An 18,651-nucleotide genomic window follows, 5' to 3' on the forward strand; every position below is an offset into this window, starting at 1 on the left:
TTGAATGATTTAAAGCAATAAAGGTCTTTGCCTACTGCCTGTGTCGAAGAAAATGCTATAAATATTGTTAGCTCTGGGATAGGTAGGTCACCATCTCTACCGGCTTGGGGAATCTCCATCTGCAAAATGGGCGCAATGTAGATTGCAGTCCCTTAATAGCAAACGTTGCTTTGCCAGAAAACCCCTACAGCCAAACCCCTCATCATCCCTCCCCACCGCCCTGCTCACGCGCCCTATTCTGACCGACCAGTGTTTCCAAACTGGAGGAGCGGATCCGGAATTTAAGGAAACATTCTTATCAACCAGGGAAATTGAAAAGTGAGAGTGCAGGACAGGGTGGGTAGGGATGGGAGACAGGGGAGGCAAGGAAGCCTCACCTCTGCTTCGAATGGGTGCGAACCCGGTCGCAGTCAGGTGAACCGCCCGCGCCCACTCCTCGGCCGGGAAGCCTCGGCTGGGACCCTGTAAACAGACCCTCAGGACCCGGAGCTGGACCCTGGGAAAGGAAACTGAGGAGGGAGGGGGAGGGACTTTAGGGGTAGGGGCGGGGCCTTCAGGGAGGGTCTACCAGAGCTTGAGGGGCGGAGCTGAGGCTAAGCGGGCAGGGCTAAGGGCGGGAGCTCGCAGAGTTCTTCGGCTGCGCGCGCCACGTCTCTCTCTGCGAGCTGGTTGGGGAGAGGCGGGGGGCAGAGGAGGGAAAAACCGCGCGGGGAGGGAGCTATCTCTTCTCGCGAGAGCTGGGACCGCAGCGGCGGTGGCGGCGGCGGGTCCGTGAGAGTAGCGTGGGGGCGGGGAGGAGAGGCGGCGGCGGCGTAGGAGCTACGCCACACGCGGCCGGGGCGCTGGGAGCTCGAAAGCAGAGCGGGGTCGTGGCGGCGGTGGTGAGAAGAGGGAGGCGGAGGAGGGGGTGCCATGGCGGGGCAGCAGTTCCAGTACGATGACAGCGGGAACACCTTCTTCTACTTCCTCACCTCCTTCGTGGGGCTCATCGTGATCCCGGCCACATACTACCTCTGGCCCCGAGATCAGAATGCCGGTGAGTCCTGCCGGCAGCAGCCCGTGGACACGCGCAGGCTCCGCCGGCCCCACCGGGCCGCGCCGCTCCCACCCGCTCCGGCCCAGCCCGCAGCGCCCGGGGTGATACCGCCCGCGCGGCCGGGCCTCGAGTCCAGGCGTCCGCCGCTGGCGGGGCCCGGGCTCGGCGGTGTTTCCCTCTGTGCCTCTCCGGGTTCCTCTCCACCCCCTTCATTGTCCTCCTCGGGAGTTTCGCTTTGCACCCTGTCCCCCATTGTTCTGGACGCTCCTTGCAGCCTCCTTTTGCCTCTTTGTCTTCTCTGCCTCCAGTTTTATTGGGTATTTTTCTTTACGGAGGGAGCAGGGTGGGATAGGGAGGATGGGAATTGGAAGGTGAGAGAAGAGTTGGCCAAGGAGGAAGCCGAGCGTGCAGGCTCCACTCTGAGCCCCCAGGCCACGGTCTTCTTACCCCCACAGCCCAGTTTCCCTGTTGCAGCGGTCGTTACAGATGTTTCGGGCACCGTGTGAGCTGGGTGGCAGGTACAGGACTCCATCTGAGCTCGCCAACCGCCCCTCCCCCCGTGCCTTTCCCCCGTTGCTTTTTCATTTGTTCACTCACACTGGGGGGGGGGGGGGGTTGGAAGCAATGCCGTTATTCCCCTTAGGAAAAATTAGGCTTTTCTCTCTATTTCCGTTTCTTTGGAGTTTCCTGTTGTTTATGGCGGAAAAAGTGCAAGTATGAAGGAAGGATTAAGTCTTCTAGGTAGTCCAGTTGTGAGGTAGCTGGTACGTTTGCTTTTAGTTCTGAATCTTTTCACATTAAACAACGTCGGATTAGAACACAGAATTATTTAGATTCTTTGCAAGGCATTTTATGTTTGGGTTTTGGATTCCGTTTGTTGCACTCTACTAGGATATATGGCAGGTGATATTCTTAAAACCGATAGAACTGCAAGGCCTTAGTAGGTTGTTTGTGGTAGCGTTAACAGTAACAAGTAGCTTTTGAGTAAGAACATTTAGGGAAGGCTTTCTGTTTCACAAGAGCTATGCTAACTTGAGTAAACAGATTCTCTCAAGTTGGGTGTGGTGGGAGTTTGGGTTGTCCAGGTGGTATACTGTACTTTGGGGACACTGTTACCAGTGAAGCATGGAATCAAATCGGAACTTGTTATGCTTTAAGACTGATTCAGTGCTTTTAGCTACTTACAGTTTCACAGGAAAACTAAGTAAGCTTCAAAAATCAAATATTAAGATATCCTGTTGTGTTATTCAAAATTACTACTACAGATCCACATGCTTTATTCAAAACGCTTGAGGACAGGTATGCTACAGAGTTTTTCAAATTTTAGAAAGATAGTACCTACCCTAACAAGCCTTTAAGGGTCTAAAACAGCACCGATAATCAAATTAATATCCCAACAGCAAAATATGACTATGAATAAAGGTTATAAGTAGCCTTCTATCAGTCCAAGTCACCAAATTATGTTCCTGCAAACATCTAGGCATGTAATTTTGAATTTCAGAGTTCTTATGGCAATATTGACTTTTCAAGGGTATCTTCTATATGAAAGCATAAAAAGATTTACCCAGCAATTGTACAACATTAAAGTTGAGTTTAATCTTTGTTTAGCTTTTTTAAAAGATGACGCATTTGGGGGCTTTCAGTTTCAAGGTGACAGTTGTTTCAATATTGCTCTTTTGGAATTGCTGGGCTCTTGAGTCCATCAGAAAGCATGGCGTCATTTCAGATTGGAAAATGTACGGTTTGACAAATAGAAATAGCTTGGTCATTGGCATATTTGACGTGTTAATTGAAGTTACTGTGTTATCCAAAACATTATCACTGGAATCCTTTTGCTTTGATTTTTGTCTAATCTGTTGGGCTAAGTGTGCTTATAATTAATACCCCTTTTAGTAGTTGAAGGGTCCTATTTATCTTACTCTCTTGGTTGTTTGCAAATTGGCTGAATAAGATGACTGAATACTTTTTCAGACCTTTATGGGCAAAAGCTCTGTGTGAAGTAATAATATGGAGGGTTTGGATTTCCTTAGAATAGTGGTTCTTAAACCTCATTAGAATCACTTGGGGGACCTTTTAAAAACACTTAGACCCATCGCCAGATATTGTGATTTAGTTGGTCTGGAGTGGGTATTGGTTTTTTTAAAAGTCCCTATGTAATTGTAAATTGTAACTAGGTTTGAGTAGTGTTGCTAAGGTAGGTAGTGGTCTTTTGTTGGAGTTGTCATTTTGGGAGGTTGTGTATTTCTTTTGATATGTGCACTTTCCTGAAAACAAAAAAACCTCTAATGTCTTAGCTTTTTTATTTTACAAAGCTAAGAAGTACTTACTGTAGAACAGGGCTGCAAAATTCTTGTAGTTGAAAGTAGAATATTTTTGTTAAAGCAACTTTAATAGGTTTATAATGATATTTGACAAGAGAAAATAACTGTTTCTAATTATCAGAAATTCAAATAATCCAGAGAGGGCTTTTATTGTTTCCATAAGTTAAGGATTATAGATCCTTTGAATTGAGATAAAATATATCACTGCTTTCCCCAGATTTTGGAGGTTTTTTTTTTGACTCCTTGATCTTACTTTTTCAAAACTGCCTAGTTTTGAAACCTGGATCTGCCAATTACTGTGTTATCTTAGGCAAGTGATTTAATTTCTGTGTTTTAGTTTACTCATTTGTGAACTAGAGACAATAGTTATCTGTTTTATAGAATTAAATTAATAAAATAGATATATGTAAAATGTTTAGAACAGTGTCTGGCACATATTGGGGCTCTTAGCTCCTGCTGTTTTTGCTGGTTACTTAGACTTTGTGGAACAGTTTGATTTGGTACACTTATGTACTCAGATTTTTTCCCCCATTGTTTGAAAGGATTAATGAAACTTTTTTAAAAAAAGTTATATTCCTTTATTCTTCTTTGCTTGCTCCCTCTCAAATAGTGTACAAGTGATTTAGCTCTCTGACTTGGGAATGTGAGTAGGAGTTCACTTTTAGTGTTTAGTAGTAAAGTAAAAAACGCTGTATTTGAAGTTAGAAGTTTTGGTTTTAAGTTCCAGTCCAGTCCCTGTTTAGTTGTTTCTGAACTCTCATCCTCATTTTCTAGGGGTGATAATAATAACCTGCCCTACCTACCCAAGAAGTGATTATGAGAAGCAAAGAAATAAATGCATATAAACATGCTTGCTTGTAAAACTAAATATACTGTAGAATTTTCTTCATTTTGCAAGTATTTATAGAGCATAATACTTTGTGCTAGATGCTGCTTCTAGGTGATGGATCAAATTTTTTTTTTTAAAGCTTTTTTTTATATATTTTTTTTATTTGGGGCAGCATTGGGTCTTCGTTGCTGCACGTGGGCTTTCTCTAGTTGTGGCGAGCCGGGGCTACTCTAAGTTGTGGTGCATGGGCTTCTCACTGTGGTGGCCTCCGTTGTTATGGAGCACAGGCTCTAGGCACACGGGCTTCAGTAGTTGCAGCACGCAGGCTCAGTAGTTGTGGCTCGCGGGCTCTAGAGCATAGGCTTGGTAGCTGTGGCACACAGGGCTTAGTTGCTCCGTGGTACGTGGGATCTTCCCGGACCAGGGATTGAACCTGTGTCCCCTGCATTGGCAGACGGATTCTCAACCACTGCGCCACGAGGGAAGGCCGCTGGATCAGGTATTTAAGGGCTTATAGCTTTTTTCTTAGTAAGTTGTATATACTCAGTGCAGAAAAGATCAAAGGAACAGAACAAAAATTGCTTGTAATTCCATCACCCAAATCACCCAGAAGTGATTAAACATTTTGGTGTGTGCATCCCCTTGGGATGACTTTAGACATAGTCCCTTTTCTTTTTGGGGGGAGACCCCACATCCTCCTCCAGTCTTAGGTAATTGTGATCCTCACCTCAGCTTTGCTGCTGTTCATTGAATGTTGACTAGCCTCAAGGATGGGTAGTGCTGAATGCACTCACTATAGCACTTTAAACTAGACTCAAGTGTTATCCCAATTTTATTAATGAGAAAATTGAGCCCTAGGGGAGGTAACCAACTTGTCTAGAGCTATATTGCTACTAGGTGGAAGATTGAGTGTTGGACCCAAATCCATCATATGCCAAAGCTTCTCTTGTTAGCCACTACCTTATACTCTCTCCTGTAATTACTATAACACATTATAGTAAGTATTAAAATGATAAGTGGAAAGTGCTGTGGGAGCACAGAGGAAGGAGAGAATAATTCTATTTGGGGATTTGGGTGTTTAATGTAGAGGAGTTGATTTGAGATAGGTCTTAAAAGGTAAATGGGAGAAGTGCATTCCAGTTGTAGGGGAAAGCATATGCAAAAGCGTGGAGATGTTCAGTAAGTGGTAAAGATTTAATGTGATTGGCACTTAGGAGCAAATCAACCATTTTATACTTCATCCTATAAGTTATTGGGTAAATAATGGAGGTTTTTAAGTAGGATAATTTACATGGTCAGTTTTGCTTTTGTGGAGCTTTGAGTGGAGAATGGTTTGGTGGGAGGTGGTGGTGGCTGGGTGGGGAAAAACTAGATGGAGAAGGAATCCATTTCAGAGGCTTATTAGTCCTTTGAGATGTCAGCATATAGGGGAATGAGCAGGTTAGAAAGAGAATTCTAAGATAGCATGGGCTGTTTGTGGAATGTAAGTACCGTGGAGGGAATGAGAGAGTGGAGTGCAGATTTTGTTTTTTGTTTTTTTTTTTTACGGTACACGGGCCTCTCACTGTTGTGTGGCCTCTCCCGTTGCGGAGCACAGGCTCCGGACACGCAGGCTCGCGGCCATGGCTCACGGGCCTAGCCGCTCCGTGGCATGTGGGATCTTCCCGGACCAGGGCACGAACCCGTGTCCCCTGCATCGGCAGGTGGACTCTCTACCACTGCGCCACCAGGGAAGCCCTGGAGTGCAGATTTTGAATTTTTCGTTCATTTCTGTTTTGTTTCTCTTCCTCTTAAAAGCTGTTTGGTGATTGGTCCAATAATAACATATTAACTTTTATCAGTTTTAGGGTTGAGTGCAGGGAAAAGGATGGGGATGAACATTTTTATTTAAAATGAAATGTTGGCTTTATCTATTGATTTATCTAGATAATTTCTAATTACAGTAGAGTTATCTCAACCTCTTGTTGAGTGGATTTTTTAACAGAAAAAACTAGCTAGTTATCAGTTTTGTGTTCAAAGGAGTATATTTTATGAATGTTCATATTCCACTTAGAACATATAGAACATATAGTCTTCCTAAGATTTTAGATTTTGAAGGGGTATTAGAGATCTGAGAAGTTTGAGTCATTTTAAAGTAGTCATTCCCTCTGGGTTCTGTCTGGACAGAAAAGGTATCAGACGTGAGCATATACACATTTAAGTCCCACGTCATAGAGGAAACTTGGCAGTATGAATTATAGTACAACATTTAGGTTTTATAAATGCGGTGACAGACATTGGATTAGTAAGTGCATTTATAAAATTGTTTTTAAAGGGCATCTTGCATTCTTGCTTGATCTTGGAGAACCTGAAAGACAAAGATAGGCTTACTTTCATATAAAATAAAATTTTCAGATGTTCATTCCCTTAATTATACTTTACAGGTCATAACAAATATATCCATATTGTACTCAGACTTCCTTTTAAAAAAACATCCCATTACCAGACTCTGTTCATGACAAATGTTGTTACACCATCTCACCGACACATTGAAAGGCATTATTGTTCATTCTCTTAATAAGCGAAACCAAGTCCCCCTAAACCCTGAGTTCCTCTGCCGAGTTTATGATTAATCTGTCTATTCAAAACGTTATTCCCTTTCTTGTCCCATATCTGTTCCCCTCAAGATTGAGGAGTATCAAAGGAAAGGGGGATTGAAACCAAGCAGGAACCTGCCAGGTACAAAAGCCCCTCCATGTCCCCCATTTCTTGTTTGTAGAAAAAGACTTTAGTCTCCTAGGCCTTCCTTGAGTTCCAAAGAGTAGGCATAGGTAGCTACTAAGTAGGGAAGTGAGGGAATGCAGAAACAAAGGAAAAGCAGTTAAACAAGAAAAGTAATGACAATAGTTCAGGGATAAAACAGAGTCCTAGTTCCTCCTCAAGGGATATACAGAACTATCTGAAGGATCTCTTGGAGTTGTTCTTCAGGAACTAAGACCTGTCCCCCGCCCCCAACCCTGTGGTGACTTGCAGCCCTCACCCCCAGATGCTGCCTTTAAAAACCCTTGCCTGAAAACAGTTGGGGAGTTTGGGTCTTTTGAGCATAAGCTACCCTACTCCTTGCTTGGCACCTGCAGTAAATGCTGTACTTTCCTTCACCACAACCCAGCGTCAGTAAATTGGCTTTGCTGTGGCAGGTGAGCAAACCCAAACTTGGGTTTGGTAACATAAGGTGTTCCTTACATTTTGGAATTATATTTGTCAGTATGGATGAAGGAATTTTCTTGTGTAGATTCCAGATGTTTTTCACTTTAGATTTTTGCCTCTTTAGTTAAATCTAGTAGTTATTGATTGAGCATTCACTGTTTGCCTGTACTAGGAGCAGCAGATGGTACAAAGATGAATGCAGTGTAAATATAGTCTTTTGATAGAGTTTATAATCTGGATGGAGTGGGAGAATTAGGATTAGACAGATACACAAATTATTATATCCAAAGCACAACAAAGAAAGTGTAAGAGAAGTGAAAGCAAGTGCTATGGAAGTTAGTTGGATAAAGTATTTGCATCTAGTTGGGGGTGGTAGTGGGTATCTAGAGGTGAGAAAAGGCTCTTCAGAGTAAGTTGATTTTGACTGGACTGTTAAAGGATGAGAAGGATTTAATGGGTGGAATGGAGGGGAGGAGGTGCAAAGAAGAAGTCACATGAGCAAAAGTGTAGAGCCTGGAAAGCATGAAACATGTTTAAAGTACAGATCAAACCAGTTGCAGCAGAGTTCCCAGAGTGAAAAAGTATGAGAAAAGGCCAGAAAACTTGATTAAGTCATATAGAAAACCTTATATGTTCAGCTGAAGAGTGTATATGTGATTTGGTTGACAGTGTGTCATTTTGAACATTTTAGAACACTTTTGCAACTGTGTTATATGCAAGTTAATGTAATAACATCTCATAGGATGAGACAGTATAGAGATTGAGAAGCAGACAAGAAATAATATGGGCCCAAACAATGGTGGTAGCAATAGGAAGGTAAGGGACATATTTGAGATATTACTTGATATATTACTTTTCTTTTAAAATTTTTATTGTGGTAGTATGTATATAAAACATAAAATTTGTGGTTTTAACCATTTAAAATGTACAGTTCATTAGCATTAATTACATTCACAATGTTGTGCAACCATCATCTTTCCAAAATTTTTCGTCATCCCAAATAAAACTGTGTACCTGTTGAGCAATAACTTCTCATTCTCTCTTTCCTTCAGCCCCTGGTAAACTCTAAGCTACTTTTTTGTCTCTGTAAATTTGCCTATTCTAGATATTTCATATAAGTGGAATCATACAATATTTGTCCTTTTGTGTTTAGCTTATTTCATTTAGCATAATGTTTTCTAGATTCATCCATGTTGTAGCATGTATCAGAACTTCATTCTTTTTAAGGCTGAATAATATTCTGTTGTATAGATATACCACATTTTTATTTACTCATCTGTTGATGAACACATGGGTTGTTTCTGTTCTTTGTCTTTTGTGAATAATGCTGCAGTGAACATTGGCATTCAAATGTCTGAGTTCTTATTTTCAGTTCTTTGGGGTATATTCCTAGGGGTGGAAATCCAGTTGTTCAAGCAGTATTTGTTGAAGAGACTGTTCATTTTTCATTGAATGAACAATAGCCTTTTCAAAAATCAGTTGGCTCTAGACATGTGGGTAGTCTCTATTTTTGTGGGATAATTTATTGAGCATAGTTTACCAGTGAGGACCTCTTAATTTTAGAATACCTCAAGGCTGAGTCCTTGACTTCTTTTCCATCCACACTTATTCCTATGGTGATCTCATCTGGTCTCATGGCTTTAAATATCAGCTGTGTGACTCATAAAAACTTATATTTCCAGTCTAGAACTCTTTCCTTGAACTCCAGACTTCTGTATATGTAAGTTCCGAGTCCACATTTCCATTTGCATATCTAATAGACATCTTAATATGCAAAATACTGATGTGATTTCTGTCTCCCCTCTCCCCAACCTTCTTAACTTATAGTCTTCTCCATCTCAGTTAATCACATCTGTTTCTTCAACTGTTCTGGCAAGAAGCCTTAGAGTTATTCTTGGTTCATCTCTTTGTCTCATGTCACTTGCAGAGTTTTAGTGTGTCCTGTTGGCTCTACCTTCAAATTATTATATCTAGTCTGACCATTCCTTATTGCTTCACCACCACCACCACCCTGTTTTATTGCCTGGATTATCATTAGCCTTCCAACTAGTCTCATTGTTTCTACCCTTACTCCTTGCAGTCTTTTCTCAAAATAGTAGCAGAGTGATCCTTTTAGAACTGAAGCTGGCCCATGTCACTCTTCTGCTCAGAACCCTTTAAGCCTCTCCCGTCTCAATCACAGTAGAAGCTAAAGTCATTAGAGTGGCCTGTGAAGTCCTTCATGAGCTTTTTGACTTCATTTCTTATACTTTCTCTCTTGTTTCTTCCATTCCAGTCATACTAGCCGCTCTGCTGTTCTTAGGGCACATGAGGCACACTTCTTTTGAACCTTTATAGTTGCTGCTTCCTATGCCTGGAATGCTTTTTCTCTAGTAGCCACATTACGACCTCCCCCATCTCCATTATGTCCTTGCTCAAACACCATCTTCTCAGTGTTGCCTTCTTTGAGCACCTTATTTAAAATTGTTTTTTTCTACCTTCAAAGAAGCTCTTCCCTTTTTCTGTTTTCTCTTCATAACACTTATCATCTTCTAATATACTATATGGTTTACTTAATTTGTTTATTGCTTTCTCCTCTGCTGGAAAGTATGGTGTGTGAGAGCAGGGGTTTTTGTTTTGTTTTCTGCTGTATCAGTGTCCAGAAACATCCAGGCACATAGTAGGTACCCACCAATATTTATTTAATGAAGGTGTTCTCTACATTCTATACAAATATTTATGTAGTGCTTGCTATATTCTTGGCAACTGGAAAGGGCAGGGCTGATTATGTATATGACAACAATGTCTGCCTTCAAGAGTTTGAGTACAGATTAGTAAAAATTGGATTTAATACTGGCTGCTGAAGAATGATGGTGCCATTCATGCCAACTGCTGAAAAGAATGTATAGTCCTACTTCCTTTTTTAGAAGAAAGCTATAAAAATGTTAAAAATTTTAAATTTAGTAATTCCACTTTTGGGACACTGTTCTAAGGATATAGTTCTAAATACTCATAGGACCAAAGAAAGATACTGTGAAATTGTGACTTACAAAAATATATTTTGGTCATCTGAATGACCAGATATATGGTTCTTGTATATATTTGGCCTTTGTCCACAGTTCCTGCTCACAACTTCCAAAACCTTGGAATTTCCTAAGTGTTAAGAGTGATACAGGTATCTTTTGTTATGTGAATGAGGTGACTTTTGGAAGCACTGAAAAGGGACCCTGCTGGTCACCAGGAGAACCAACCATGTGATTAGGGGGTTGGAACTTTCAGTCCTACCCCTGATCTCCAGGGATGGTAGAGGGGCTAGGGATTGAGCTCAAATGCCAATGGCCAGTGATTTAATCAACCATGCCTATATGAAGCCTCTATAAAACCCCAAAAGGATAGGGTTCGGAGAGGCTTCTGGGTTGGTGAACACATGGAGATTTTGGGAGAGAGGTGCACCTAGAGAGGGCATGGAAGCTCCTCACTCTTTCCCCAAACCTTGCTCTATGCATCTGTTCCATTTGGCTTTTCCTCAGTTGTATCCTTTTATAGTAAACCGGTGATATAGTAAGTGAAATGTTTCTCTGAGTTCTGTGAGCCACTTTAGCAAATTAATCAAACCAAAGGAGGAGGTGGTTGGAACCCCCCAGTCTATAACCTGGGCTTGCGACTGGCATCTAAAGTAGGGGGGCATGGATGTACAGTCTTGTGGGACTGAGCCCTCAACCTGTGGAGTCTGATGCTAACTCTGGGTAGATAGTGTCAGAACTGAGTTGAATTTTCGGACACCTAGCTGGTATTCCAAGAATTACTCTTCGAAGGTGTGGGGACCCTCCCCACCCCTACGTTGGAAATTGAGTCTCAGAACATCCTATTTAAATGCCCATAATACCAAAAAATCAGAAACAATTTGTATGTCGAATTGTAGAATGGTAGGTATATTATGGTGTCAATTCATTTGGTTATTAGTAGTCATTAAATGATGTTTACATTGAGTTTCTAAACATGGGAGATATTTAGAAATTAAAAATTACAGGTAATGTGGTTTTAACACAAACTTTAGCTTTATGTGTTTGTGTCTGTCAATTTGTACGCTGGTACATTTTAGAGTGCTGCCCTTAAATTAGCATTTGTATGTCCTGCTTGTTCTTCTGTCTGAGAAACTATCTCTTGGGCATCTGCTGCACTGGGGAGAAGTAGTAGATGTCATCATTACTGCAGAAGTGTTCTTGAGGCCCTTGATTGAAGCAGCCCCACAGCCCCTCTGATTGAGGGAAGCACATTACCCCTAGAAATTAGTTGCTGGAATTATCTTGTTCTTAGAGAAGTCTTTCCTGAGTATGTAACTTCAACCTTGCCAACTTTCCTTTCTTCCTTCCTCCTTCCCAGATGTTCTCTGAAAGAGGACTACAAAGGAAACACATTAAAATGTTATTATTGATTATTATCTGGGTGTCAGAATGGTGAATACTTTCTTCCTTCTGCTCTTATGTATATGCTCAGTTTACTGTATGAATTTGTATTAATGTCTAAAAGCTTATTCAAAGAATCTTTGGCTAGATTGGCTATGATGGAATGAGCCAATCATAGCCATAGAAGGAGGAAGACATTCTCTGTACCTCTTATGTCTGCAGGCCCTTTCAGCTCAGTGAATTGTCTTTACTTTGGAGTATGTAGTGTTTAAGGTCCCAGTGGGACATACATCCTTGTGTGTTTTTTTTAAAAATTAATTAATTAATTTTATTTTTATTTTTGGCTGCGTCGCGTCTTTGTTGCTGCGTGCGGGCTTTCTCTAGCTGTGGTGAGTGGGGGCCACTCTTCGTTGCAGTATGCGGGCTTCTCATTGCAGTGGCTTCTCTTGTTGCAGAGCACAGGCTGTAGGTGCACAGGCTTCAGTAGCTGTGGCTCGTGGGTTCTAGAGCGCAGGCTCAGTGGTTGTGGTGCCCGAGCTTAGTTGCTCCGCGGCACGTGGTATCTTCCCGGACCAGGGCTCGAACCTGTGTCCCCTGCATTGGCAGGCGGATTCTTAACCACTGCCCCACTAGGGAATCCCCATCCTTGTGTTTTAAATTGCCATTTTTTTTTTAAAGCTAGTATTTCTTTACTGTAACAGTATTTGAGTTTCTCTATTTCTTTTTCTCTTGTTTTGTCTTAGAAATAATTAACCTTTGACTTGGGCTATGGATTATCACTTGAGATAAAGGTGAAAAGAAAAATAGAGTGGTAATGGTAGAGGAATGGATGAAGAGTAAGGTAGCTAACAGAGTAGCTGTGTTGTTGGCTGATGAGATGGCAGGGTAGAGAGGACCCTTTAATAGGGTCTTGGGTCATATTTGAGGGTATGCTAAGGAGACATAGCATCCTTCTCAGGGACCCACTTGCAGCACACTATAATTCATTTAGAATTCTCCACTATCTTGCACCTCTAGTTCAGTTTAAGAAATGTAATTTGAGGGACTTCCTTGGTGGTCCAGTGGTAAAGAATCTCCCCTGCAATGCAGGGGACGCAGGTTTGAGATCCCTGGTCGGGAAACTAAGATCCCACATGCTGCAGGGCAACTAAGCCTGCGCGCCACAACTACTGAGCCCGTGCACCTCAACTAGAGAGCCTGCGTGCCACAAACTATATAGCCCACAAGCTGTGGAGCCCGCGCCACAACTAGAGAAGAGAAAACCTGCACGCCACAACTAGAGAAAAGCCCATGTGCCGAAGCAAAAGATCCTGCATGCTGCAACTAAGACCCGATGCAGCCTAAATAAATAAATAAAATCTGTTAAAAAAAAAAAAAAAAGAAATGTAGCTTGAAATGAATCGTTCCTGCAGTTGAGACTCCCCTTCTTTCCTTAGTATTATCTTCTGGCTTAGAGACAAATGGCTCACAAAAACCCCTGTGTCCTACAGATATGAGGGATGGTTTGCTTTTCTTTTGGATCTTGACACTTCTATAGCAAATTGAGCTAAAACAAACAAAAAAGAACTGGTTTACCATCCCCTCCCCCTCAAATTTATGTGCTACATTGCCTTGTCCCACACTCTTTAATACTGAAGTCCTTGTGGCAGTTTTATTTGTAGTACTTTTTTTTTTTTTTTTTTGCGGTACGCAGGCCTCTCACTGTCGTGGCCTCTCCCGTTGCGGAGCACAGGCTCTGGACGCGCATGCTCAGCGGCCATGGCTCACGGGCCTAGCCGTTCTGCGACATGTGGGATCTTCCCAGACCGGGGCACGAACCCGTGTCCCCTGCATCGGCAGGCGGACTCTCAACCACTGCGCCACCAGGAAAGCCCTGTAGTACATTTTTTAAAAATAAATTTTTATTGTTTTTTTTTTGTTGTTGTTTGTTTGTTTTGGGCCATGCCGCATGGCTTGCGGGGTCTTAGTTCCTCCACCAGGGATTGAACCCAGGCCACGGCAGTGAAAGCGCTGAGTCCTAACCACTGGACCGCCAGGGAATCCCTGGTCTGTAAACTTCTGTTTCAGAAGTTTAGAGGTGTCATCTAATCAGTTGTTTTTAGCTACTCCTTGTTCTTAAATATTTTGACTTGAATTTCTTCGTATTACCTTTTCTGCTTCGGAGATATAGTCTGGTCTGGTTAAGTTAATGAGAATAGGGACATAATATATTTTAGCTGCTTTTGAAAATTGTCAAGGCAATCTAACTATTCTTTGATTAGGAAAGACAGTTAAAGTGATTATGTGCACAGGCCTATGAATTTAAACCTGGGCACAAGTCTCATCTGTATTCTTTAGTGGTTATTTGCAATTCCTTTGGTACCGTCTGTAACTTTGGGCAAGTTACTTAACCTCACTGAGCCTCAGGTTTTTTTGTTTTGTTTTGAAGTATAATCATACATACGTACCCCCAGGGTGGTTGGGAGGTCTAAATGAGGTAATTAAAACATTCAACAATATTTATTAAGCACCTACTATTTGCCAGGCATTATGTTAGGCAATGGAATATGGGAGTGAACAATATAGACAGGATCCCTGCTCTCTTGAAGCTTACATCTTAGTGTGGGGGCGATGATTGACATCTAAACAAATAAACAAAATCAGATAGTGATAAATACTGTGTAGAGAAGTAGAATATTCAGAGAAAATTTTCCTGAGAAAGTTTCTTCAAGCTGAGTGACAAAAGGGAGCCAGCCATTCAAAGATCTGAATTGAGTGGAAAAGCCTGTTTCAGGCTGGGGAAACAGTGTTCAAAGTCTTCAAGGGAAGAAAGAGTTGGACATATTCCAGGAACAGAGAAGACCAAAGTGGCAAGAGTGTGGCAGGTGAGGAGAAGAATCAGGGATAAAGTCAGAGAGGGAGCTGGGATGCTGATAATGTCTGTAAGCCTGGTACGAAGCTTAGATTTTATTTTAGGTGCAGTTGGAAGCTATTGAAAGTTTCTAAGCAGAGAAGTTGACAAGGTCTCCTATTTCTTAATGAGGTGAAAAAAGTTTTTTGGTAAACCAGATACGACCAGGATGAAGTCGTATCTACTTAAAATATTTAAAAATCATATACTGTAAAATATAGTACTTAAAAATACAATTTTATCCCCTTACATTTTAGGAAACAATTATTTTCAAACTCCTCATGTATTCAACCTCAGTGTCTTTGTGATCACCAGAGCTATTTTAGGAGTCATCTAACAGTTTTTCAGAATGTATATGTTTCATCTGCGTTTGTGATATAGCACTTTTGGGCTCTGAATATGATACCATCACTGGAAATTTTATTCCAAGCCACAAGTGCAGTATTATATAACAGGTGTTTGATCATCCTGTAAGTATATATTTTTAATCTCCATAATGTAGCCACTTGCTAAATTTTTCAAGTGGTCTTTACAAAGGTTGCTTACAATGACAGCTTAATATTTGTAATTGTGAGATATACCCCCAGGGATAATTATGGAATATCTTAATATTTTTGCCTTCAGATGACCTCTGAAGTGTGCTGAACTACTATTAATTGAGATTGTTGTGGGCTTTCTTCCTCCAGCTTTTTTTTGTTGTCTGGCTTTTTTCTTCTTTTAAAATAATCAAGCTCCCCAACCTCCCCCTCCCTCAAGGTGTTCATAAGTACTCAAATATATAGTGATTCTCTTTGCCTGAAGGATACTTGTAGGGGAATGGAAAAAGAGAATTGTTGCCTTATCACCTCTGTTTATTCTCCCAACCTTTCCTTTCTTCTCCCTGTGTCCCTGGTCTTCAGGCCATATCATTCAGCTGCTTTCCATGACTCCACTATAGCCATGTGTTTTGATGTGTGTGTGTTTAATATTGTCTCCGGTGGGGAGGTGCTCTTGGCATCTAGTGGGTAGAGACCATAATGCTGCCAAACTACTCTAACACACAGGGCAGCTCCCCACAACTGTTACCTAGTCCAAAATGTCCATAGTGCTGAGCTGAAAAACTGCTCTATAGTACTTGTTTCAGTACTCTAAAGGGAAAATAAAATTGAGGTGGGTAAGCATATTGTATAGTTGTATGCTGCTGTCCAGTCAAGCACCAGCTGAATCTATTTGAACCACTTGGTTTGTATTGGTTTGTACTTAACGTTGCACTTATATAATCCTTAGGCATTCCTGAGAATAATGAACTTTGGTTCTGATGGGGTGGTTCTACTCTGATCCAAACATTTTCAGCTGCTTTCTGGGTTTCCTTCTCTGTTGCCAGGGTATGCACAGAGGGGTAGGTGGCAACTGAACCCAGGTTTCTGAAATCCTTCCAATTTAGGTAATCTGTGATTGTGTGCACTGGGTGGTAGTGATGGTGAGTAGTGTTTAGTTAAGTGTCTTATCTATCCCAAATCCAAACAGTTCTGACCTGGCCTTGAGAATGACACACTATGGCTAACTATTCAGATTCAGGTTAAGAGCATAACAGAAGCTTTAGTTTCTCTTAGTCTGTTTTGAGATTAGGGTGACTAGGTAAGCGATAGTTTTGGAGGTCTGGAGCACTGAATTCCCAGTTTTTCATTTCCAAATGATCATTTTCATGCCTTTTCTTTTTTTTTTTTTTTTTAACATCTTTATTGGGGTATAATTGCTTTACAATGGTGTGTTAGTTTCTGCTTTATAACAAAGTGAATCAGCTATACATATACATATGCTCCCATGTGTCTTCCCTCTTGCGTCTCCCTCCCTCCCACTCTCCCCATCCCACCCCTCCAGGCTGTCCCAAAGCACCGAGCTAATATCCCTGTGCCTTGCGGCTGCTTCCCCCTAGCTATCTACCTTACTACGTTTGTTAGTGTGTATATGTCCATGACTCTCTCTCGCCCTGTCAAAACTCACCCTTCCCCCTCCCCATATCCTCAAGTCCGTTCTCCAGTAGGTCTGCGCCTCTATTCCTGTCTTATCCCTAGGTTCTTCATGACATTTTTTTTTGCTTAAATTCCATATATATGTGTTAGCATACGGTATTTGTCTTTTTCTTTCTGACTTACTTCACTCTGTATGACAGACTCTAGGTCTATCCATCTCATTACAAATAACTCAGTTTCATTTCTTTTTAAGGCTGAGTAATATTCCATTGTGTATATGTGCCACATCTTCTTTATCCATTCGTCCGATGATGGGCGCTTAGGTTCTTTCCATCTCCGGGCTATTGTAAATAGAGCTGCAATGAACATTTTGGTACATGACTCTTTTTGAATTTTGGTTTTCTCAGGGTATATGCCCAGTAGTGGGATTGCTGGGTCATATGGTAACTCTATTTGTAGTTTTTTTTCATGCCTTTTCTATTTTGAAGTATTCTGGGAACCAAACTGCACTATTACAGTGAAACGTGTTTTCCTGTTTTTTTAAATAAAAGAACAAAATTGTCCCAACAACGAGTGAGCCAGGGTCATCACATTGAGGTAATATATTCTCAACTAGCTGCAGAGAGACTTTGGGTAGCTAGAAAACTGCTATATAATGTCTTCTAGACTTTTTGGGGTATTGAATATAACCTTTTGATTCTTGGTACTATTTTCTTGGACCCCTTAAGGGATTTAGGAATAGTTTTTAGGACTCACTGAATTTTAGAAAGAAGTGTGGTACATTTTTTTCTTTTAAGTAAATTATGTTATCTCTATATCATTTAGCTTTATTAATTTTAGTAATCTATTTTACAAGGTATATTCTAAAATTTATTTCTCAGTGATTTTTATAATCCTCAAAATATATTGATATATTTATTTGAACTGAAAAATGAAGTCAGACTTTTTTTGGACCAAGTTTGGTTTGCCTAATTGGTTTAACAGTGAGGACTGCCTTTGTCAGTTAGGTTATGGAGCATGTTTTTTCTATAAATTGAATAACTGAAGATAATCTGCAACTTCCAAGTTTTGAAAAAACATACTTAAAGTAAAAGATAAAGCTATTTTACCTAACATTGTGCCATATTGACAACAGTGTACTTTTTACTTTTAAAACTAAGTTTCAGTGTTTAGAGTTTCAACTCTTTGAACGTATGGGATATTTACAAGTTGCTTATAAGTGAAAGCGTAACGGATATTTTACTCTTATTTTAGTAGTTTATCAATTTGTAATATTTATGTTGCCTTGATAACACACACACACATACGGATAAAAGTAGCAGCAGAAATTTTAACACATAAAAAACCTTATGGATGTGTTAAACTTCACTGTGGTAAAATTATTGATGTTCTTTGGTCATGCGTGCCAAAGCATTTGGAAGTGAAGTGTCTTGATGTCTGCAACTTATTCTAAAAGAAGGGGAGAGGGAGGGAAAGAAGGAACTAGAGATAAAGCCAAGAGTTGCAGAATGTTAATAGTTGGTGGGTTTAGGTGAAGGATATTGTTCATTGTAATATTCTTTCAACTTTTCTGAAGGCTTGAAAATTTTCAATATAAAAATTTGGGGAAAATAGTCACAGGGAATAAATAAAACAAATTAACTTGAAGAAGTATGTGTCAGTATTATAAGAAATGACTTACCAGGATAAAAATATATTACATTAGGATAAAATTATTTGGGGGAAGTAGAATGAAGAGCTTGTTCATAAATTTCTGTAAATGGATGATGGTGGATATGAAATTGCCATTATGATTTTTAGATTTCATTGGTACATTTAAAAGCAATGAAACTATTTTATTTTAAAATATCAACTTATGTTAGAAACAACATCTTTTGCAACTCTTCAAACTTATGGTGAAAATTTTAGATGTCAAATTAGAACTCTACAAGAGGGTAGATGATTTTTTTTGTGTGTGTGTGTGGTATGCGGGCCTCTCACTGTTGTGGCCTCTCCCGTTGCGGAGCACAGGCTCCGGACGCGCAGGCTCAGCGACAATGGCTCACGGGCCTA

At 40.9% G+C, this 18,651-nt stretch overlaps 1 protein-coding gene across 2 annotated transcripts in view; it reads left to right on the forward strand.

Moving 5' to 3' along the window:
* Positions 1-745: 745 nt before the first annotated feature.
* Positions 746-18,651, forward strand: part of SEC63 (SEC63 homolog, protein translocation regulator) — a 70,211-nt gene continuing 52,305 nt past the window's right edge. The window contains exon 1 of one of the 2 annotated variants that reach the window (XM_065888705.1): positions 746-1,036. In XM_065888705.1, coding sequence (XP_065744777.1) covers positions 913-1,036 — 124 coding nt within the window. In that variant the 5' untranslated portion in view covers positions 746-912. The remainder of the gene's footprint in view (positions 1,037-18,651) is intronic. The other variant, XM_065888706.1, reaches the window with a different exon arrangement.

This window comes from Phocoena phocoena, chromosome 12 (genome assembly GCF_963924675.1).
Source record: "Phocoena phocoena chromosome 12, mPhoPho1.1, whole genome shotgun sequence".
Classification (NCBI taxonomy): Eukaryota; Metazoa; Chordata; class Mammalia; order Artiodactyla; family Phocoenidae; genus Phocoena; species Phocoena phocoena.